The 24182-nt window shown below is 44.9% G+C and overlaps 2 protein-coding genes across 2 annotated transcripts in view; one reads left to right on the top strand and one right to left on the bottom strand.

The window, feature by feature from the left end:
• Positions 1–904: 904 nt before the first annotated feature.
• On the bottom strand, positions 905–15260 carry wdr3 (WD repeat domain 3). The gene is made up of 27 exons (XM_031582939.1): positions 15151–15260; positions 14467–14679; positions 13943–14152; positions 13473–13591; positions 13306–13384; positions 12900–12995; positions 12516–12617; positions 10897–10998; positions 10563–10663; positions 10055–10156; positions 9484–9714; positions 8898–8991; positions 8457–8558; positions 8122–8210; positions 7596–7734; positions 6947–7003; positions 6713–6813; positions 5797–5908; positions 5228–5362; positions 4925–4975; positions 4511–4576; positions 4198–4290; positions 3913–3963; positions 3577–3620; positions 2718–2846; positions 1938–2031; positions 905–1311 (listed from the first exon to the last, which is right to left on the bottom strand). The coding sequence occupies exons 2-27, from the start codon at positions 14638–14640 to the stop codon at positions 1156–1158; spliced, it is 2829 nt and encodes a 942-aa protein (XP_031438799.1). The 5' UTR covers positions 14641–14679; positions 15151–15260; the 3' UTR covers positions 905–1155.
• Positions 15261–15658: 398 nt separating this feature from the next.
• The window catches only part of gdap2 (ganglioside induced differentiation associated protein 2), a 26082-nt gene continuing 17558 nt past the window's right edge, over positions 15659–24182 (top strand). Inside the window, exons 1-5 of the mRNA XM_012842303.3 lie at positions 15659–15918; positions 17018–17233; positions 19309–19448; positions 19842–19995; positions 20928–21016. Of these exons, the coding sequence (XP_012697757.2) occupies positions 17031–17233; positions 19309–19448; positions 19842–19995; positions 20928–21016 (586 nt within the window). The 5' untranslated portion in view covers positions 15659–15918; positions 17018–17030. The remainder of the gene's footprint in view (positions 15919–17017; positions 17234–19308; positions 19449–19841; positions 19996–20927; positions 21017–24182) is intronic.

The raw sequence follows: 24182 nt of genomic DNA, 5'->3' as shown, positions 1-24182 counted from the left end.
CAAATGATGTGTTTGATGTGGGCGTGAACCGCAGGTAAGTGTCAGGAAAGCTGGAGTTTACACTTTTCATTTTGAAAGCGGAGCATTCCTTCGCAGAGAGAGACTGGGTGGGAGAACTGTGAAATAAAAAAGCATGACCAGTTGTGGGCCTTGCTGCCACCCTTACCTCCCCTCCTCCGACACCCACAGCCATGAAATACGACTGCCACGTACACACGGCCTAGTAACTGTAAATTGTGTCCAAGTTACGAGCGTGTTAAAGTCTACCTGCATCCTGCCTGTAGGCTTACTACTACCCTGCTTTGCTCCCATAGAGAATAACCCTTTGGAATAACACGGTTGAGAGAGAGGGAGAGGGCTCTATATTAGAGTCTCCCTCCCTATTTCTCTGTGACAGCAGTTAAGGGAGGCTGCGAGAATAATTGGAACTCCCACTCTCGCTTCGCGACGCTGAGGCCTGTGCTGCCGGTGGTCCGAGCCTCTGGTGACAGCTCTCGACACGGTCCTCAGTACGGGACCTCTGGGTCCACACACACACACACACACACACACACACACACACACACACACACACACACACACACACACACACACACACACACACACACACACACACACACACACACACACACACACACACACACACACACACACACACAATCGCAAGTAAAAGTCTCTCCCCTGAGCTCTTGTACAGGAAAAGCTGTAGCAAAAAGCATACATCACCACTTGTCTGGACTTATTTGCGCGGCTACAGGGAGGGAGAGATTAACAAGGACTAGAGGAGAAAAATGTCAGTCAAAAGAAAATATAGGTATTAGAGTACATGTAGTGTATATATTTGAAATGGATGTATAGCTCTTAAGGGACCTGCTATATACATTCACCTTCCTTGACGCAGAGATTGCTTTTGTATTTTATTACAAATACCTTTTTTAAAAGCCTGACAACACAGATACAGTTAGTTGTGGCAAAGGTCAAGATATTTTCCCCTTTTTTCAGCACAACATACTCCCCCAAGTCACATCAAAATATAGGCGCTCTTCCAGTAGACAAAATGGTCCTCGCTGTGGTGCGTCTAACATACATTCACAAAGGCAGTCTATAAGAAATGCAGAATCCTGTCAGACAAATATTTTTTCGTTCTTTCTTTGTTTATGCGAGTGAAAGGATGGCTCTCTCCCTCTTCCTCCTCTTCCTCTTCTTCTCCCCAAAGTGGCCGGTGGCGTCAGCGAAGAACATCACGTCCTCCTTGCTCTCGATCTCGCGCTGCAGGAACTGGAGTCCAGCGCCGTTGAACCCCAAAACATCCTGTTAGGGAAGTAAGCAGGAAACATTAATGTTAATAATTAATATACTTTTCCCCAAAAAAACATTCAAAGAAATTATACTATTTATCCCAAATAAACTCATCTCTTGTTGCAGTTTTAGTCTAATTGTGGATTTTGTAGCTTTTCAGCTTAGATTTCATAGCTCATCTTGTGGACTTTGGTACTTGTAGTCCAAAGCTAATGGGTTAGTTTATGTTGTAGTCCAAAGCTAATGGGTTAGATTCTCTGAACATGACTACTGATAAACTGTGCATATCCACACCACTGAGTTTACCCAGACACAGAGCTGATCTTCTACAGAGTGTTTATTACTTATACTGATTACACAGCTTATTACACTGTAATAAATATGACATAATAACTAAGAAGAGAGAAAATGGTGCAATTACTACACATTTAACTACACATATATTCACTCTACCACAAAACATGGAAACCACCTTTTAAATCATTCAATGTAACGGCAGGTTTCAGTGTATTTTAGTCCTGCTAATAGACACTGGGGTTACTGTGGCTAATCACAATTACAGTGTAATAGACAATGATCTTTCAGTAAGACAGTACGTGGAGTTACACATGAAGTCCTGTGATTGGTGGAACACTCACCCTAATTTCCCGCACTTTAGATATGGTGTTGACTCTGAGCTCATCCATCACAGACAGCATAACCTGATTAGTAGTGATCTGGCCAAAGTGAACCCTGTGCAGAAATATGGAAAAGTGAAGACGTGCACGCACGCACACACACACACACACACACTGCAAGCCACTCTGTACTCCTTCATGTGTATAACATTTAGTAATACCTGACCACGTCCTGAACTATATTTCCAGTGTTATTTATTTCTAACTTAGTTCAAATATTTGCCACCAGGCCTGGAATTTCATAATTTTGGTGGGGCACATTTTTTTTAGGGCACTAAGGCAACATAAGGGCATCAAGATGGTTAAAAAACATGATTTTTGTGTCCTTAATTTGACTATTCTCTGATTGGCTAAATGCATCAATGACCTATCCCTCCTGTTCGTCCTTGGCATACTTTCAAAGTTATGAAGTGGGCAGTTAATAAACTTAACATTATATATTGATTTCTTAGGAAAAATAAATAAATAAATGAAGGCACTACAAGTAGGACACTAAGGCCACAGTGGCCGATGAACATGGGATATTAACTAGGGCATCAAGGCCAGGGAGAGGGGCAACTACGGCCATGGCGCTCGTGTCATCTGTAAGACCACTGAACTCGCTGTATTTCGTTTTTTGTCTTCGGGAACAAATAACTCACACCGAAGTCTCATGTATTTCTCCTACTCCTCACAAAGGCGCTTTCACATGAGTGAGTGTGTGATGTAACCCAGACCGGCGCTGTGTTAGGAGGGCTTTACCTAAGCAGGAAGAAGAGGCAGCGGCACACCAGCTCCACCTCCAGGCCATCCTTCACATAGCAGTTAAAGAGCTTCAGCAGGTCAGGCACGTACATGAAGGGCAGCACCAGCAGAGACACTTCCAACTCACTAGAGAGGGGGGGAGAGGGGGAGAGAGAGAGAGAAAGAGGGAGAGAGAGAGACAGAGAGAGAGAGTGAGTGGGAGAGAGAGTGGGAGAGAGAGAGTGAGTGGGAGTGGGAGAGAGAGAGAGAGAGAGAAGAAAGAGAGAATCTGTTGAGTCAGCCAACTACAACTGACTCAGAAAGCAGTAGCCTCTAGACGGATGTAGTCTTGATCAGGGCCACAACCACGGGAGTATCCACAGGAAGAGGCTCGTGGTTATTATGGTTTCAGTTCCTCAGATCAGTGTGTATAAGTTTATGGGCACACATTGAACATCCAACTATATGAGGTCACGTCCTTTAGTAAACTAAACCTAACATATTTAGTCAGGTCACATCAACTCAATAGACCACTTCATCAGGGCATAAAACAAAAACAGACCCCCCACTGAAATCAGATTACATCAAGAAAATGCATTATTATTGATCTGTAACCCCAAAGTCAACACTAAGCCAATCTGAATGGATCAGTGAATATGCATGATGTTATGAACCCAGGATAGGTAACGGTAAGCCACCATATTTCTATTTCATAGGACATATTTATAGAAAAGATTTATTTAAAATTCAGAAAAGGCTCTAACACAACACGTAGGATGTGCTAACTATGACACAGTCAAAAGCAGCAGAATATTTGTTGTGAAATCAATCATGTGCAAACGCATTAGTGGATCTCCATGACGACAGGAGGCCTCACCTGGAGCGAACCTTCTTGATGACATCCAGCACGTACTGGGAGGGCTGAAGAGGGAACCAGAAACAAACCCTTTAAGCTTGCTGCCACAGTAGTTCAATTCAGTTTCATTTCTTTAAATACACAGGGTCATTAACAGTTACAGAACCCATGGCCTGAATCACATTGACACATTGGTGACTGGGAGTGAAATATCCAGGTCACTAAACCCAGTCAGAGGTGTTCTGCTTCACTCAGGGCATCTCTTACAGTCCCAGACGTGCTCAGACGACCAGTCGCTATCTGGGACTGAACCCACACCAGGGTCTGTACTGCGCTTCATAAATGCTGAATACTTACTGAGGCGTTCCCATTGGCCACCAGGATGGGGTTCATCCTTAGAGGGGGCAGCTGAAGAAAGAGAAAAGAAAAAGCAGAACATTCGTTCAAAATCCAAGTCACGCCTCACCACATAATGGCCCACAGCTGATGCGGTGCTGCTGGTGATGACCTACCCTAGTTTACACCAGAAGAGGTGTTTTAAACAACTTAATTCTGTTAAAGTGACCTGTGTGTTTGGTTTGGGTGGGGAGTGTGTGTGTGTGTGTGTGTGTGTGTGTGTGTGTGTGTCAGAAAGCTCTGTACCGGTTTCCCTGCTGCCTTGCAGGCTGCCTCGTGCTCCTCCATCTTCTGCGTCTCCTCTCTGTACAGCTCCAGAGCCTCCATGATGCGCTCGGCCTTCAGGCGGAGACAGAGGGGAGGGTGTGAAAGAAATAATGAGATTTAGACCAACAGACAGACACCAAAATACTTCCCAAAATGAACCCAAAAGGCACAGATGGTTTGAAATGGTGTCTCCTTGAAACAGAATATTTCTAGGACATTCTCCAGACATGATATTGATGTAATGCAGATACACACTGAACTGTGATCTCTCTTACAGAGACAAAACACTTACAGCTTTGACCGTCTCTATCGTCTTTTTTGCGGCAGGTGCTGCTTCACCAGCCGTCTCTCCAGGAACCTACGACAACACACACACACACACACACTAGTTAGACACGACTACATACAGCAAACACACACACACACACGCGCTAGTTAGACACGACTACATACAGCAAACACACACACACAAGTTAGACACGACTACATACAGCAAACTCACACACACACACACACACGCATGCTCACAGACATGCACACACACAGACACACGCACGCACGCACACAGACAGACAGACACCCGCACGCACACACACGCAAACACACACACAGACAGACACGCACACAGACACACACACACAGACAGACACGCACACAGACACACACACAGACGCACACACAGACGCACACACACAAAATTACTCACCACTGGCTCATCTCCTTTAGCCATGCTCTCCTCAAATTCCGCCTCCCTCTCCTGGGAAAGGCAGGAAGAAAAAAAGGTTTCAGAGAGTATATAACTCAGTCTCACACACACACACACAAACCCTAGAGTAAACAACTCACACTCACATAAACAACAATAGTATACAGCATACACACACACCCACACAACAATACATAACCAAATGAGCTGACTGCATACTGATTGTTTCTCATCTCAAATCATAATGCAGTGGACATCTTTCTAACGGTTCAGAGGTAAACATGCTGTGAATGTAAGTCTCACCGTCTCCTTCTCGTCCTCCAGGATGATGGGCTCTCTGGTCCTGTCCCACAGGCGCAGAGACTTGTCATGGGAGGACGACACGATGTGGTCACCGTTGGGACTGATGGCCAAACACCACACCTCCCGATGGTGGCCCTGACACACACACACACACACACACACACACACACACACACAAATTTGTATACGGAGACAGACACATACGTATGTACACACACATGCATCCATAGACATTAACTCTTCATTGGGGCTATTTAAGGACAAGAAGCAGCCCAGTGAATGTTACGCATACAAACAGTCTGTAATTAAAAAGCAGAAAGACACACACACACACACACACACACAGATGGCTGTAAAGTAAAAACTGTAATTAAATAGCCAGGTGGAGCTATTTACAGCATGCGTCCCATGGGGTTCCCTCATGTTTTCCATTAAAATCACCACCTCCTGCACCCCCCTCCCCTCCCCTCCTCCCCTCCTCTAACCCCCCCTTGGGTAGGACTAGCACGCATGGAGAGAGGGATCAGGGAACGAAAAAAAAAAGAGGGAGAACGTTTCGGGAATGTCACCTCTAGAGTCTGGATGTGCTCAAACTTGTCGGCGTCCCACTGTTTGATCTTCCTATCCTTGCCCGCCGTGAAGAACAGATGGGTCTTGGGGACAAACTGGAGAAACATGACGCTGAGGCAGATGATGGAGAGATAGAGAGAGAGGGAAGGGGAGGGGAGGACGAAGAAAGATTAAGAGGGATAAAAAAAAAAATACAGTCCAGGCATAACAAGATTGAAGGGAAGCAATGGATGAGAAAATGGTGACTTTACTGGGCCATCTGGGAATTATGTCATCGCTCTGTGTCTGTGAAGTTTTCTTGTTTTTCCCCCTCTCTCTGAAGTTTGTGAACTTTTGTCCAAACTCAGACATATGCAAACACTGTCCACATATACCAGCCTCCTAAGAGTATGTCCTGAGTAGGTTGAAAGTCAACAGATGGCTGTGGAAATGGACAGCTTGATGCTCCCTCTACAGTATGCATCCTCTAAGCTACTGTTGCAACGTTGAGGGGTTTTACAGAAAGCTGCCAAAAGTCCCACTGTTATCAAGAAAAACAGCAGGCTTCTCATATTTCGTTTTTTATAAATCAACAGACGGGTGGCTTGTTTAGGTACATAAGTAAGAGAGGCCACTGTGTGAGACCTGCTGTCCACTAGCTCTGGGAATTCAGCACCATGCCCTCTGTCAACAACTGAAATGAGCTAGGTAGCCCAACTCACTGAGATACTGTCCAACCTTGCAGTTATGAAATGAGCTAGGTAGCCCAACTCACTGAGATACTGTCCAACCTTGCAGTGATGAAATGAGGTAGGTAGCCACCTCACTGAGATACTGGCCAACCTTGCGAATGCAGTTATGAAAGAAAAATGTGTAATTGTCAGCCCATGTGTAGGTCAGTCAGCTCACACACTGCTGGCTCCTCCTGGTGTTTACCTGTCATCGTGCGCAAACATGGAGCGGTGGCAGTCACCGAAGTCCAGGCCCCAGATCTTCACATTTCGGTCAGCGGAGCCGGTGGCTATCAGAGCACTATCCTACAGAGCAGAGCAGAGCAGACATGAAGAGAGTGAGGCCTGTCAGGGTTAAAAGGAATGTGAGCAGATAGGGAAGGGGACACAAATCAGACTACAAGGGCAGACAAAAAGGCTGAAAGTGGCAGGTACTTACGTGAGAGATGTCCAGGCAGAGGACAGGAAGCTTGTGTCCATACAGAGACAGGAAGAACTGAGAAATAGAGACAGCTGACAGTTAGGACGTCTCTGGGGAGAGTTATTGAGGAAGGGAACCACCATAACTGATTGAACAACTACATTTTGTATCAGAATCAGAATCAGGTTTTATTGGCCAAGTAAGTTTGCACAAACAAGGAATTTGACTTGGTGAAGTAAAGTGGCTCTTAATGTGCTTACACAAAATATACATTACAACACAATACAATACAAAACAAACAGTGCAACAGTGAAATCAGTGGTATAAAAATTGTACTCCAGTGCTGAAACAAATGGTTCAATTATTCTCTCTAGATAACTACAAGGTTTGTGGCATCTTTGACTGCAGTAACTTAAGTTCACTGAAGTGCTATATGGAAAGATGAGTGTCTTAAGGGATGCGTCAGGTCGCCATCAATAAGGTAAACTCTGTATTTAGTTCGGGAGGAGGTTTTAGTTCCATTGTGTGCTTGTGAGAAATGTTGTGAAATTGTGAGTTTGGGAATCATCGGAAAGCTCCCACCTTAAGTGTGTCCACGTAGAAGACTTTAAAGCAATCAATAAGGCAAAGTCCCTATTTAGTTTGGGAATCATGGGAAAGTTCTTACTTTAAGTGTGTCCACGTAGAAGACTTTAACGGTGGAGTCAAGCAGTGACGCGGCCAGCAGCCGGCTGTCAGGACTGAAGCGCACGCACAGCACATCCTCATCCAGCTGCAGCGTGCGGGTGTGTTTCACCGTCAGCCTCCTGTGCACACAAACACACACACACACACACACACCACACACACAGACACAGACACACAGACACAGACACAGACAGACACAGACACACACAGAGACACACACAGAGACACACACAGAGACACACAGACACGCACACACATAGACACGCACACACACAGACACACACACACACGCAAAGCACACACAAAGGCATAAAACAGTCAGACACCCAAGTAAATACAAAACCTATTCACATACTCAGCGATCAAACAAACTGAACTGACTGAGATTATGACACCCCTTAAACACTTGATGGCCTCACAGTGAGGCAATGTTCCACTGACATAATTCCTCTCGCCCTTTTACAAACAGAGTGCAACTTCTGACAGATAAGGTTTTTTTTCCTCACTTTGATGCTTGTTCAGACTGCTCGTCCTTTATCAGCTCAAAGTCCCAGAACTTCACGGTCTTGTCTGCACCGCCAGTCACAATGCCCCTCTGCACGCAGACAGAAAACGGTTGTCAGCATATCAGAGACACACACACACACACACACACACACACACACACACACACACACACACACACACACACACACACACACACACACACACACACACACACACACACACACACACACAGCAGTCAGCTGAGTGTCATATTATTGAGCCCAACATCATGACGTTACAACACAGAACCAAACGCCTCAACCCAACGGTGTGAGCTGCTGGGGGAGGGGCGTACCTGGTCAGGTGAGAGGCACATGGACCACACGGCCCCGTTGTGGGCGTCTATGGTCTCCAGCAGACTGCCTGAGGACAGCTCAAAGATCTGGATCTTTCCGGACTGAGAGAAAGACAAGAGACGAACGGAGAAAGAGGCAGGGAGGGGATATGAGAGACAGAGGGAGAGAGAGAGGGAGAGGGAGAGAGAGAGAGTAGGAGGAAGAGAAAGAGAGACAGAGAGAAAGAGAGAGAGAGAAAGAGAGACGGACAGAAAGAGACAGACAGAGAGAGAGAGACATGAGGATTTGAACCAACAATGTAATAAAGTAAACCCATTTCTATGATTATACCATGATCAAAACTGGGCAACTGATTACGCCCAAACTGTCACTGAAACGCAAATGATATATATAATATAATCCATGCCTAACAGAAATTAATTTTGCACCACGGGCCTTACTTTGGAGCCCAGGATGATCTGTCGGTCTCCGGGGACGAAGAGGGAGCAGAGGGCGTATTCACAGGCCATGGTGCGCACCACCTGCAGGGTGGACCTGAGACAGGAGGAGGACAGGAGGAGGAGGAGGAGGAGGAGCAGAGACAGGAGGAGCAGAGACAGGAGGTGCAGAGGAGGTGGAGGAGGAGGAGGAGGAGGAGGAGAGGAGGAGAAGAGAAGAGCATGGTCAGAACAGACATCAGGGACAGCGTTGGTTAATCTTTATTGGTTCTTAAACCTTACAATTCTTACATCTCTTGGCAGCATCAATTAATTTACAGCATGTTAGGCTTCAAGTGAAGTTTCATTTGTGTGTTTCACAGTGTGCATGAAATGATTACCACATTACCATTATAAAGTTCTTCTATCAAGGTATAGATTTTATATTGATGACTAATCAATAATATCTCAGGCATTTATATAGCACCGATGGTTTTCCTACTGTGACGCTCTGTTCAATCCAGCGTTGTGGGTAAAGGTCTTGTCTGCGTGTTCCACACCTTCCTCTCACCCTGTAACCCTAACCCCCACATCCTCCTCCTCCACTCACCTGTTCCACACCTTCACCGTCTCCCCGGAGGCGGAGAGGATGGAGGAGTTCTCGGAGCTGAAGGTGAGCGTGCGGGCGTCGGTGCGGTGGCCGCCGAGCGTGAGCCGCGAGGTCTTGGTGCCGGCCGGGGTCTGGTCGCCGGGCCGGAGCGTGTACGTCTCCACCGTGTTGTTCTGCAGGAGCAGCGCCAGCCTCATCTCCCCACTGGGCATCATCAGGAAGTCCACAGACCTGGCAGTCACAAACTTTCACTTGTTACACATTTAGAAGCTTTAATCGAAAGGAATACTGTAGTAAAACAACACGCTCTCAGAATTCTTTGCATTCTGGGATTTACATAACAAAAAATGTCACAATATGAATGAATTTTCATGTTTGCCTGAGGAAACGGATTATTATTATTATTATTTCTATCAGTGCTAACCTGAATGTTACGATGAATGAGTTCAAAACAATTCGTTTTAGAAAAGCAGCACTGTGGGAGCAGAGCATTCGAGATGCTAGGGTCTGAAACATTTTAAATGTTATGGTCCAGGCCTGCCGCTCATACGTGCTTATGAAGCTCCCTCACCTGATCTTGGCGGAGGCCCTGAGGGTGAGCAGCCTGTTGATCTCATCTCCCACCTTCCTCTCCACCGATGGCTCCGCAGCCTCCTCCCCCTCCTCCTGCGCCCTGGAGGAAACACGGAGGAAACACGGTGTGAAGCCGGCTGTCAAGGTCTGGAACTTCAAAGCGTCTGGCATCAGTAACTGAATGAAGCTGCCTATCAAAGTCTGGCTCTTAAAAGGGTGAGGCGAACACAGAGGCAGCTGATGGTGTACTGAAAAATTCCACTTGGTCAAAGGTGAAATGGAAGCAGGTACCCAGTGCTTTATTTCACTGGGAAGAGTTTAAATGGCTGCTGAACATTAAAACCTGAGAAGAGTACCACCAAGTGGTTCCCATTGGTTCTTTAATTTAAATTTTTTTATTTTCACATACCATTATTGGCCAGCTATTTTCATACTGTACATCATCCTAGCATTAAGAACTATGAACATGGCGTTTGACATCGCAAGGTGATTTGAGCGTTACATACTTCAAAGCCTTCTTTCGGGCCCTCTTGAGCTTTTTCTCCATCTTCTTCTGGATCTCCTCCTCAGGTAAGACAGAGAACACCTCCAGGCCATTATCTGTACCCTGTACGGCAGACAGACCCCAACAACCCCCACAACTATCAACTGACTACCACAGTCACTCAGTCACATACCAATATTATCCACCTGGGTTGTTAATAACGCACATCAATTTAAAAAAGACCAGGGTAATGGGCTAAACACTGCTGTTTGTACAGGTGGTTCTGTTCTTTGATGAAAACAGGTTTGACACACGGCTGAATGTAACTGATTTGCTCAATGCAAGTCCAGACTTACATGACACAGGAGGAATCTGGCTTTAGCGTCGGTCATGAGAGACACCACTCTGTCCCTGCCTTCCCTGAGGATGGAGCCGGTCTTCTTACAGCTCAGGATCCTCTGTGGACACACCAAGGAACACATGTGAGGAGACACACCAAGGGACACGTGAGGAGACACACGTGAGGGGACACACCAAGGGACATGTGAGGGGACACACCAAGAGACACACCAAGGGACACACGTGAGGAGACACATGTGAGGGGACACACGTGAGGAGACACACCAAGGGACATGTGAGGGGACACACCAAGGGACACACGTGAGGAGACACACCAAGGGACACACGTGAGGAGACACACCAAGGGACACACGTGAGGAGACTGCCAACACTGCAGAAAAGAAGCAGCTTTTTTTCTTCATTTTGGCTTAGCATCCAGGCCCTGAAGGTCCACCACTGCTGTTACCTTATATGATCACGTTATTTTAAAGTCGTTAAGATGATATCCTGAGGTGGGCATTTGGATATGTAGGGTGGGCAACTACATTCAGCTTGAATAGATAATATCCTAAACCTACCCACCTGCCATAGAGTAGGCTACAATCACAACCCGATCACTAAAACTGAACTAAGTGAACTAAAATATTCAAACTGTTCTGGTTAGCAACCATACCCGTGAGAAGAAACTTTTAAAATTTTAGCCGGTTTTCATCAACATGATTTATGATTAAAAGCATTTTGAGATGAGAAGGACCACAGAAATGCCTTGTTTACTGTGGCTGCTAGGTCGTTTTGAAGCCATTGCATCGGCTGACCAATACTCAAGTGACAGCCTACAACTAACCATGACTGTCGCAATGGCACTAGGAGAAGATCAAATGCCATAAATCAATATTCTTCCCTGCGGTCATTTTTAAAAACATGCAGATGGTAACCTGCATAGCCTCAATAACAAATGTGGTTATTTCTTAAACAGCATCGAATATACTGATATTTTTTCGATATAGCGCCTAGCCCTAAATGCACCCGTGGCTCCCATGGAGTACAGCCTGGTTCTTGTAATGCGAGGGTCACACACGGCATGGGTTCGATTCCCATTAAAATGAAGAGTCTAGGAAATACATCTGCTTGCTGTGGTATTCTTCACTTAATTCATTTATATCGACCGGGTCCACTGAAAACAATGTGCTAGCTTTGCAATGTTCTCATAATGTGAGGTTTTCTTGTTGTTGTGGTACGGTATCTCCGCCTTAGGGGCCAGTATAACACAATGGACCAGTGACTGGGTGGCGTGCTGATATTGATCAGAACTGTCCTCTGGACATTCCACTGTGCAAAACATCTGCCTGGAGATTCTGGATAAAGCTGTCAACAAGTCAACAACACACACACACAGAAACATCAAACTAGTCACAACAAGAACAGAACTCTACTGCACGAAACTCAAATGGCAGGTTTTGATCTTCACTAAAGGCTATGAGTGACACAGTCCAATGCATTCTATGACGAACACTGGTACAGCTGTGCAGACATTGTTCTCCCCTAGCCTAGCAGGGCACTACAATGGATTGGTTAGCATTTGACTGGGTGACGTTTAGGAGTTATTCCTAGGAGATGTTCCACATCAGCGAGTTACCTCCTCCAGCTCATCATCAGCACCTTCCTCGTCATCATCATCATCATCATCATCGAGGAGACTTTTGCCTTTCTTCTGCTGAGGCTCACCTACCTCCTTCCCCTGTGAACACACACATTTAACAGCGGTCAACTCAGGTTCTGATTACATGGTGTTCTTCTGACAGCTATAGCCTTCAGTCAATTAGTGTGCTACACTGATCGGAATACGATGCAGCTGGATTTTGAGTCCTGGGAGACTGACAACATGCTCCCAGAATGCTTCATTAGTTGTAACATATACACCATGCTGACACAGTGGCTTTTTTTTCTTTTCATGTAAAAAATGTTTGTGACATATGCGATAGTGGCCGTGTTAGTTCCTGTGACAGTTGGTTCCTCTCACCTCGTCAAGGTAGGTGATGTCCCAGGCCCTAAGCTCACTGTCCGCTGAGCCTGTCAGCAATCTGTTCTCCTGGTTGAGCAAGGCCATCCCCCACACCTGACAGACAGGGAGTGAGATCCAATCAAACATCATGCAAGAGTCTTGTTGATCAATCACTGGCTATGGACAAACTGCCACACTTATCACATAAAACAGAGGTTGCAAGAATTAACTACTGCCACCCATCTCCATTCTATGTATACATTTCTAAGCCTAGGAAGGTTCCCGATTTAGCAGCATCATGAAACAATGTATTTCACACAGACGATTTGCATCTAGGCATCTAATATCTCCACATTTTACACCCAGATTAAAGCTTTTGAGGTTTTTTAAGTTCATAAGGAAAACATCAGCCTCAGTTTCTCACCTCACTGCGATGCCCCACCATGGTCCTGAAACAATGCTGAGTGTCCAAATCCCACCATTTCACAAAGGTATCTTTTGAGCTGGAGGCGCACACACACACAACATAATTTAGCTCAGTTCATGATTTAGAAGATTCACACTCCAAGAATGACAATTTAGATTTTATACCTGGTCACCAGAAGATTTTTCTCCTTTAGAAACAGGACTTGTGTAATTGCATCCTTGTGTCCTTTGAGTCTGTACAGACCACACTCATTGATCACATCCCAAACGATCACATCAGTGTCCTGTAATAGGAAGATGCATGGAGACATGGATTAGCATATAGTGTAGTATAGTCTCAGAGTCAAGTATGTACTATATCTGAAATACTAACACATTTCACTCTTACCTAATTCTAATTAGGTTGTGATGGTTTAACATTCTTGATGTATGTGAAATAATATACACATCGTCACATACACAGATTGATAACCAACATATGGTCTTAAGCTATTTGTTACTAAGAAAAGAAAATACTGTTTTGTAAAATGAGGAGCGCCTAAAACAAAACAAGAGAAGAAAAAACGATTCTCATTTCTCTGTTCTCTACAGGGATGACACACTAATATTACACTCCAGCTAAAGCCGGGCCTTACCCGTGATCCAGTCACAAGGCGCGCACCGAGTGAATCATACTGGATTGCTGTGACTGCAGTTTTGTGGCCGTTGAAAGACACGTTGCTTTCTCCATTGAGCAGGCTGAAAATGCGCACACTGCCATCTTCATATCCTACAGCGATGTTGATGCCATCAGGAGAGGGGCACAGATGTGTCACTTCATGCTTCTTCCCCTCTAGAATCCGCACCTGTCGCAGGTAAGACACAATGAAGCAACATGAGTTATGTATGTATTCCATCGAAAATAAAAATGTCGCAAATCTATGATGAAATCCAGATAGTAACGACTGTGTACAAAGGCAAAGAGTAGGAGTAGTAACTCCAATGCAGGGCTTAAGAAACCGTTTTAAGGTAAAGAAAATCTTGCATACTTAAGTGGATTCACCCATACATCTCCTAAATCTAAATCTAAGATACAAGCAAGAGGGAGTTGGTGCTGTACTGCCTGACATCTGTTACTGTCGTGCATTATGACACAAGTACCACATGCAGGTATGCCTACCTTTTCTGCTTTCCGCACGTCCCATATGAAGACATGTTCGCAGGCTGCCACAGCAACGAAGCGTCCCTTCTCCCCTCCTCTGATGGTAACATAGGCGATGTTGGCTTTGGGGCTCCCGATAACCCCGAACACAGCACTGGCGACGTAGCGCAGGTACTGCTTCGTCAACCCCATGGCAAGTCGCCACAAGGTTTATAAACTTAAACTGGTGGCCTGCATAGATGGAGAATACCGTTAACTTAATTCTGCCAGTAGGAACGCATATGACCCACTGTCAGATAACTAGTAAACTGGTTAATAGTCTTGACATGTTGTTGACAAGGTTTCCCAGTAAGCGCGATACAACATGAATACAACTAGCCATCGGACTCTCCTACCTTCAGTACCCTTGTTTCCTTACATATCGAATAGCTCAATAACATTAACTTTAAGATCTTCAAAGGATACCCGAGGTTAGGTTAGAGAAAATATTTGCATCGATAACAGTTATGAAGTAGGTTAACATCTTAGCTAGATGAGTTAGCTAGCTAGCCTGCAAATGGAACTCAGCACGAGTCAACATGAACCACGTGTTACTCATATATACGTCTAATTCCATCTGTACTGGATTTACAAACCTTACAAACAAAGCCAGGATTTAAGAATATATTGACATTGATTGGATTTTTGTTTTTGCGCTCATACCTGCTCGTAAATTAGCAAATGTTTGTGGATCAAAGTTGTTCACATAGGAGCCTGGATGAAATTCCAAAGGGGGTAGTCTAAGTGAGCCAACTTAATGGAATATCGAGTAATCAATTTCATTCTAAAATATCTTTTATTTTTATTTTATTTATTTTGTACACAGAAGAACGGCTACCTACGTTTTTATTCTTAAATGATATATTGCAATGGACCATTTATGATTAATTGAGAAAATGCCTAGTAACATGGATAGACTATAGATTGCTTTGGACTTTCCCTTTATTTCTAACGAAGTAAACGATATAGTTTATGAAACAGGGATAAACTCGCTAAATCGTGCTGCGTTTGCTTATGTAAAAATACATTTTTTACATGCCAATATCAAAGAATGCCATTAAGACCAAATATCACACAAGCACGATATTTGTGCAGTCATAATTACGTTTCAAATTTGAGATGGCAATATATTGAGTGTCCCTAAATTCCAATCCGGAAGTGATGATTTCGTTGTGAATCAGCTGATCAGGAACGCACGCTTACTAACTAATCATAGTAAATGTGACGATATGTTGATCTTAGCTAGCTGCTGACTGTTTGCTGAAATAGGTTTTGCAATGGTTGCGTGAAGCGGAACATCACGAGATTGTCAACAATGGAGCTATTCGCTTGAGGGACCTATATTTCTCTGGCATCTCTCAGCATTTGATGTAGCTGTCCCTTGTTTGCTAAGGCACTGTTAGTCTTACACCGGTTGAAGGTTGAGAGTGGGTAGGTATTTTTTCTTAAATTACTCGTTCATATTCTGGGTTTGATGTATCTTGCCCGAGCTACATTGTGTCGATGTGTTCATTACTTGGAGGTAATCATTTTCTGTATGTAAAAGTTATTCGCTGGTTCATAAAACAGCGCGTTATTTAATGATGACACATCATCCTGGGAGTTAGTGAGGGGAGGGGGGGCATTTACTTGCTGATGCATAAGGCCAAGTATTGACTAGGGGGTTTGGGATTCATGATGTAGTAAATTAGGGTAATTAACACTCGATCGAACCACAGAGAAATGTTCTGTCTTCCGTAGACCCAACGTTACTTAGAGCGCAAGTAGTTGCAGGTCATGATGTGTCAAATTAAATTTATCCGGCTGAAAATTGAACTTGAACTTGTCTTCGGTCGTGTTTCCTTCTTTTAGGCAGAAGGGATAGTGCAGTGATCTGATCAGATTATGTAGGCTAATGTTTCTTTAAAATATAGGATATTGAATACAATTCCCTAATGACTTATTTTGGCTCGTTCTCAAGGCGCCGCGTCTTGACGACTATAAAATTAAATCGAATCACGTCGCCCTCACGCTACTACTGAGAGTCCTCTCTGTTGGGAACTATTTGTTCCTTGACAGCGAGTTCTCACGCAGACAGTCGAGTGTTGTAAAGTTTGCGAGGTCACATGAAGGATTCGCTCTATTCATTCTTCTTGCTGATATTATCCTCGTTTGCCCCAAAATGCAAATACTTCTTTAATCACAGTCACATTTCACAACAAGCCTGACATTGTGGCTTGCCAGTGGGATTTTGCAATGCCCTACTGGTTTCAGAGGATACGATCTGTAAACGGAGCTTCCGTTTAGTGCATGGTCATCAACAACTAGCAGGAATTTGACATTCCTTGCTTCAATTGGCTTGCATGAGAAGATTCTGCTAGCATCCTTCTCTGAACTTTGGGAAGTATACTAATCGTTTGTTTGCTGTTTGAAGTCCACTTTGCTGAAAAATAAGTGAGGCAGCCCATTCCAGCCTCTCTGTTTGTGACAGCGATGTATTCCACCAGAGTGTCCGTTTGAGTGTATGTGTGTATATGTGTGCTTCACACAGTTTAGTGCCATCCATGGATCCTCTGGGAGCTCGGTCTCAGGTTGTGGACATCCAGAGCCTGTCCACCTGGGACCAGCCTGCTGAGGTGAAGGAGGCACAAGAGGTGGAGTCTGAGTCGGACACCGAAACGAAGGACGATAGCTTTACCAATCAGCAGTGGCCCTTTCCTTCGCCTTTCCCCTGCCGGGACGACATCAATAGGAAGATTGCACTTTTGTGAGTTTCTCTTTTTTATCTGTTCTGTTGTGTTCTGGTCTTCACTTCTCCAATTCAGCTTATCTATGCTCCTGTTTCACCTGAACTATGACCTCTCCACTTTGAACCCTATGTTTGGCTCCTGTGGAGTCCACATGCTTTTTGTATAGTCACAATCTCTCACATGCGCGCACACACACACACACACACACTCCCCCACGTGGGCATAAATCCTCTTTGTTGCCTGGCCACATGATGGCCTGCCTGCCTGCCTCCTGAGGCTGAGGCTGTGGTAGAAGCATTCAGAGCCCAGCTCACATTCCTGCTGCCTTTTAAAGGAGAAGCCCGCAGCCGTCAGCCCCAACACATCACAGCTCAACAGGGCTGAAGTAACTCGGCAGCAGTTTCATTGCTCTCTCTCTCTCTCTCTGTCTACTTCCTCTCTCTCTCTCCTTCTTTCTTTTTTTCTCTCTCTCTCCTTTTTCCTCCCCCCTCTCTTTCCTTCCTCTCTCTCTCTCTCTCTCTCTCTCTCTCTTTTTCTCTCTCTCTCTCTCTCTCTCTCTCTCACACTAGAGCTCTAAAGCAGTGCTGTGGCCAGTGAAGGGTTAAAACTGTGCTTGGCCTCAATGCCTCAAGGCCACCAGGCATGGTAACACCTCTAACCCAATGTGGCCTGGCTTGGCCGTAGACCTCTTCTGAAAAAGATAGACGCGCAAGGCAACATGTACGTTTACCACTGCTGTTTTTTCCCCCCATAGAATTTAAATCAACAGTAGACATCCTTCCTGTAGAGGGGCCGACGTTGGGTTTAGTGTTTCCAGAGTTTTCTAGAAACATGGCAGTGTAGAGGGGTGGAGAGAGACCTGTGCCTGATCAGAGACCTGTGCTGATCAAAGACCTGTGCTGATCAGAGACCTGTGCCAGCGCCCTCTTCCTTCCCTTTACTGTGTGTGTGTGTGTGTGTGTGTGTGTGTGTGTGTGTGTGTGTGTGTGTGTGTGTGTGTGTGTGTGTGTGTGTGTGTGTGTGTGTGTGTGTGTGTGTGGCCGATCAGAGACCTGTGCCAGCGCCCTCTTCCTTCCCTTTAGCAGTTCTGCTCTGGCACCAGTGTGGTGGTGTTGCGCTGGGCTAGGCTGACCACTAGAAAGACTGACTGAGTGAGTGAGTAAAGAGAGAGAGAAAGCTCATGTGACAACCGTGGTCTATTTCTCAAGCACTCTCTCTCTCTCTCTCTATACTCACTCACACACACTTTCAGTACACATTGTGACTTCCTCTCTAGCCCATTCTGTGTAGAAGGACAACATGAGGCAACCATTATTTTATTCTTCAAATCAAGCCTTACCTAGCCTCCATGCCTGTAGAGCTCAAGCCTTAGCCTTCATGCCTGTAGAGCAGGAGAAGCAGTAGACGACAATATTGACTGTTTTATAGTTTTATACAGTTTTGTGCCTTTCGGCTGCTTCTCTTTTGGTTGAAAAGGAAGTGTTAGGTCTGCAATGATTTAAGAATTTCAGTCATTTCTGTCAGGATGAGTTAACCCCCATGTTTGAAACGAGTATCCCATCGCCAACTCAAAGATCTGACTGTTTAACAATTTAAGCTTTTTTTTTGTGTCAACCCTGAACCCTACAGCTGTTATCACAGCCAATTGTGTAGTGGTTCTCATGGTAACCATAGCAAATCCCCTCTATATAATTATGCTCAGGTTTCTTTTGTTTTATGTCTGTAGTTGTTAACTGCCTCCCTCTTGAAACACAGCATGTGAACCGGCACGTCAACCATGTTCTGCTCAAACTACAAAAGCTTTGCATCACACACTATCTCTGTCTGATAGAGAGGCCCTGTGCTATGGTTGTATGTCTATGCCTGTGCATTGCTGTAGCAATCCCCTTACCTACAAACAAGAAAAAAAGTCTACTGGAGTCTTCTTTTAAATATCTATTCTCCATGGGGGTGAATCACAGCAAACGTTGTTGTGTCGGCCATAGGCCTTCATCAGTGTGTATATGAGTAGTAGTCACCTTTAAACTGAAACAAACCGTCATGCAGTTCTTTATTTTTAAATGGTATTTATGTGAGCCTCTCTTCCTCTCAGCACTGGGGATGTGGCGGTCCTGAACTGCACGGCCATCATTAACACTACCAATGAGACACTAATGGACAAGAACCCTATCTCCGAGAGCATCCACAGGCACGCAGGGCCAGACCTCAGGGACGAGCTGCTCAAATTGAAAGGTAGGGGGCGCCACTGAAGTGGGTCTTCAGTGTGTTCTCAAGGTGAACCTTTTGAATTTTGAGGATAGCTGTGCAACAGCTGTAGGCTTGGAGCTATTATGCTGTTGTTTGCGCAGTGATGGAGATGGGTTAAGATGGTCCCTTAAAATATGTGTGTGTGTGTGTGCCTTCGTTCTCTCTGCATGATTGTGTGTGTATTTGAGAGAGGAGGAGGAAGAAGAAGAAGAGTGTGTATGTGCATATCCAAAAGAGATCTCAGGCCACATTAGGAGTGTGTAGATATACCGCATGTCCGCTTACACTTCCTCTTTTTGTGTGTGTGTGTGTGTGTGTGTGTGTGTGTGTGTGTGTGTGTGTGTGTGTGTTTGTGTGCATTCACATTCACTCCTGCAGCATGCCGGACAGGTGAGGCAAAGATGACTGAAGGTTTTAACCTGGCCTCCCGCTTCATCATACACACGGTGGGACCCAAGTATAAGGCCAAGTACCGCACGGCTGCCGAGAGCTCACTGTACAGCTGCTACAGGAACATCATGCAGCTCGCAAAGTAAGAGCCACTGTGTTTTAAAAAAAAACTTCATTACCCAGAATGACCTGGGATGTACAGAATGCCTAAAATATTTAGCAAAATTAATTTGTGGTAGCTGCAGGGACGTACTTCTGAAAAATAAGGCTGAGGCTTTATTGCTTTGCCTTTATTGTTACAGGATCAACATGCACATGCAATGCCAGATAAAATGGCCTTGTCCAGAGAATAGAATTCTGAGTTTAAAAAAAAATTACCCAGCATTGTCTGACCAACCGTTCTTTTAAAGGGGTAGTTGTTTGTTAGACACTAGTTTGTTTGTTAGACACTAGTTTGTTTGTTAGACACTACATTTGTGTGTGTGTGTGTGTGTGTGTGTGTGTGTGTGTGTGTGTAGGGTGTGGGCCCCAGGCAGCACAACCTGCTGATTGGGTGTAATCTAGTTAGGCTGACTGTGAGCTGGGCTCTTTGGTGCTATGCAAAGCCTCTCTGTTGGCCTCAGGGTAATTCACTCAGCACTGCCAGCCTGTGGGCCTGAGCTTCACACTGTGGCTTACACCATCAAGTGTGTGAAACCATCTGTCAAAGTTACACTCGCTGTGTGCAGAGATTTTGTGTGTGTGTGTTTGCTGAGATGGTGTATGTGTTTTAGAGGTGTTGTTCGATAGAGTGTGTTTATGCTTGAGGGTTCAAGAGTGACACACCCTGTTGTCTGCATGATTAGCAGTGAAACTCTGACCCACCCAGCAGTTGAAATGATACTGTGTGAGTGTGTGTGTGTGTCTTAGTCATTCCCAGTTATCTGGGTGTCACCCTATTGACAGCTCCTCTCCTCCCCGTGTGTTCTTCCAATGATCAGACTGTGTGTGTGTGTGTGTGCGTGTGTGTTCTCAGTTGTCGGTGTGTCCCCATGTTAATAACTCCTCTTCGCCCTGTGTTTGTCGTTGTTGCAGGGAGCAGGCCATGGCATCTGTGGGTCTGTGTGTGGTTAGCACGGTGAAGAGGGGTTACCCGCTGGAGGACGCCACACACATAGCACTCAGTGAGTGACTCCACACACACACACACACACACACACACACACACACACGTAGCACTCAGTGAGTGACTCCACACACACGTAGCACTCAGTGAATGACACTCAGTGAGCAGCGGTATCCAACATCAGCATATCACATGTCTTCACATCGTCCACGGAAACCACATCCGTAAGCCTTCTAATGTCACATGCATTACTTCTCACATGCCTATTCCTGGAAATCACACAGAAATGCTGTACTTCTATATTTATTCACTCAGAAGAAATAACACGTGTGGATAAGGGTGTGCATAAAATATTCTGAAGAAAAAAGAACACGTGTGAATAAGGGTGTGCATAAAATATTCTGAAGAAAAAAGAACACGTGTGAATAAGGATGTGCATAAAATATTCTGAAGAAAAAAAAACGTGTCGATAAGGATCTTTATAAACTATTCTCTGGCGAACGCTGATATTCCATACAGTAGTGCTACAGTGTGTGTATGGCCTCCAGGGTAATATTCCATACAGTAGTGCTACAGTGTGTGTATGGCCTCCAGGGTGATATTCCATAGAGTAATCCTACAGTGTGTGTATGGCCTCCAGGGTGAAGCAGCGCTGGAGTTCATGGAGTCCTCTGTGTGTCAGAGCGTCATGCCTGTTAGGGGGTGTTCAGAACAGACAGGGAAAGAAGCACAAGATCATTTTAGCTACGTGATGAGGCAGGATCATTTCATGGTTAAATGTGCACTATCTATGGTATCGATTATTTCTGGCACCTACCATCCCCCTGCACGTTTGGACTTGGGCTACAATTTAACCGAGTGTTTTTGTCCTAATAACTCGTAGAAACGTAGACACAACAAAAACAATCCCGTCTGTATGGAGTGAATCAGTTCAGGCAAATAACCTTGATCTGCATATCCATTCGTTCTTGTTCCTGTTGTAGGGGTTTGCATGCTATTGGGTAGCGGGTATGGTTGTAACGATTGCTTGTTCTAGTCAGGTAATGCGATATACAGTGGGGAAAATAAGTATTGTCCACTTGCAAAGAAATGTGTGATCTATAATTGTAATGGTAGGTCTATTTTAACAGTGAGAGACAGAATATCAACAAAAACATCCAGAAAACTGCATTTTATAACAGTTATGAATTGATTTGCATTTGTCGCGGAAAATAAGTATTTGAACCCTTACCAAAAAGCAAGAATTCTGGCTCCCACAGACCAGTTATGTGCCCAAGAAGCACACAGATTAGTCCTCATTAGGCCTAACAAGGTACACCTGATCTCAACTGGTGACGTGTATAAAAGAAACCTGTCCAAAGAATCATACTTTACACCTTCAACCTCACCACCATGGGCAAGACCAAAGAGTTGTCCAAGGACGTTAGAGATAAGATAGTAGACCTGCACAAGGCTGGAATGGGCTACAAAACCATCAGCAAGCAGCTTGGTGAGAAGCAAACAACTATTGGTGCGATTATTCGCAAATGGAAGCAACACCAAACAACTGTCAATCGCTCTAGGTCTGGGGCTCCATGCAAGATATCCCCTCGTGCGGTATCGGTGATCATCCGAAAGGTGCAGAATAACCCCAGAACTACACAGGGAGAGCTTGTGAATGATCTCAAGGCAGCTGGGACCACAGTCACCAAGAAAACCATTGGCAACACACTACGCTGTAATGGTTTGAAGTACTGCAGCACTCGCAAGGCCCCCCTGCTCAAGGAAGCACATGTACAGGGCCGTCTAAAGTTTGCCAATGAACACTTGAATGATTCTAAGGAGGATTGGGAGACAGGATGTGGTCAGATGAGACCAAAATCAAGCTCTTTGGCATCAACTCGACTTGCCAAACTACGTTTGGAGGGGGAAGAATGCTGAATATGACCCCAAGAACACCATCCCCACCGTCAAGCATGGAGGTGGAAACATTATGCTTTGGGGCTGTTTCTCTGCCAAGGGTACAGGACGACTCCACCGCATCGAGGGGATTATGGATGGGGCCATGTACCGTGGAATATTGAGCTTGAACCTCATTCCCTCCCATTGAAAACGCAAACTTAAAGATTTGGAGAGGATCTGCAAAGAGGAGTGGACCAAAATCCCTCCTGAGATGAGTGTAAACCTGGTGACCAACTACAAGAAACGTCTGACGTCTGTGCTTGCCAACAAGGGTTATTCCACAAAGTACTAAGTCCTGTTTTGCTAGGGGTTCAAATATTTATTTTCCGCGACAAATGCAAATCAATTCATAACTGTTATAAAATGCAGTTTTCTGGATGTTTTTGTTGATATTCTGTCTCTCACTGTTAAAATAGACCTACCATTACAATTATAGATCACACATTTCTTTGCAAGTGGCCAAACTTGCGAAATCGGCAGGGGGTCAAATACTTATTTTCCCCACTGTACAGCATCATACGTGTGTAAAGCCCTGTGTTGGCTCATACCTCGATGACCCTTACAGTCAAGGAATTGTTCAGGGCTATTCACGTTACCGTGCTGTTAACCATAATTGGTGGCCTTCGCACGAAAAACTGTGTTGGTCAGTCACGCACGTTTTAATGGAACATTGGCAAGCGGGCTGTAATGGAATTTGAAAGGCCAAAGAAGCGCCAGCGTTCCAAATTACACAGACTGTTATCATGAGTCAATAACGCACACTGAGGGAACTATCAAGTGTTGAGTTATGAAAATGAGGACCACCTGATGCAACATGAAGGGTCGTTTTCAGTTGAAATTTGAAAGAAGGATAAACGAAACAGACTTTGGCACTGTTTTGAAGTCTGAATAGATTTATTTATTTATTTTTGGAGGGGGGACTTAATTGGGTTGAGAATAATTGATCCTGAAGGAGAATGATTACCCCTAAGGAGACATCTGAAAAAAACGGCATTCTTTGATTGTAGATGATGCCCTTAATAGATGTTGCCGGAATATTGCGCCAGACAAAATAGCTGGAGTTTATCATTCAGATGTCCTGTCAGCGATGCCATGGCGGAGATGGAATGCACATTTAATAAAGAGAGAACTGCTGTGGGAGAAAGGGTTTGACACGCTGATGGTGAACTGAATGACTTTCAGAAACTGAGAATAGTTGGCCAGCCACTCAGAATGATAACAGAGTATACTTGACAAGGTCTGGAGAGGGGTGTCTGTATACTGTCAGGAGTGAACTTGATTGT

Source organism: Clupea harengus, chromosome 2, assembly GCF_900700415.2.
Source record: "Clupea harengus chromosome 2, Ch_v2.0.2, whole genome shotgun sequence".
Lineage (NCBI taxonomy): Eukaryota > Metazoa > Chordata > Actinopteri > Clupeiformes > Clupeidae > Clupea > Clupea harengus.
Note: the sequence above shows the minus strand (reverse complement) of the source record. Positions and strands in the feature narration are given on the sequence as shown.

Coding starts and splice junctions, on each gene's coding strand:
- wdr3 (XM_031582939.1), bottom strand. CDS start 14,640: ATGGGGTTGACGAAGCAGTACCTGCGCTACGTCGCCAGTGCTGTGTTC. Junction 10,999..12,515: donor CTGATGATGAGCTGGAGGAG/GTAACTCGCTGA, acceptor GTGTGTCCACAG/AGGATCCTGAGCTGTAAGAA. Junction 4,291..4,510: donor CGATAGAGACGGTCAAAGCT/GTAAGTGTTTTG, acceptor CTCCGCCTGAAG/GCCGAGCGCATCATGGAGGC.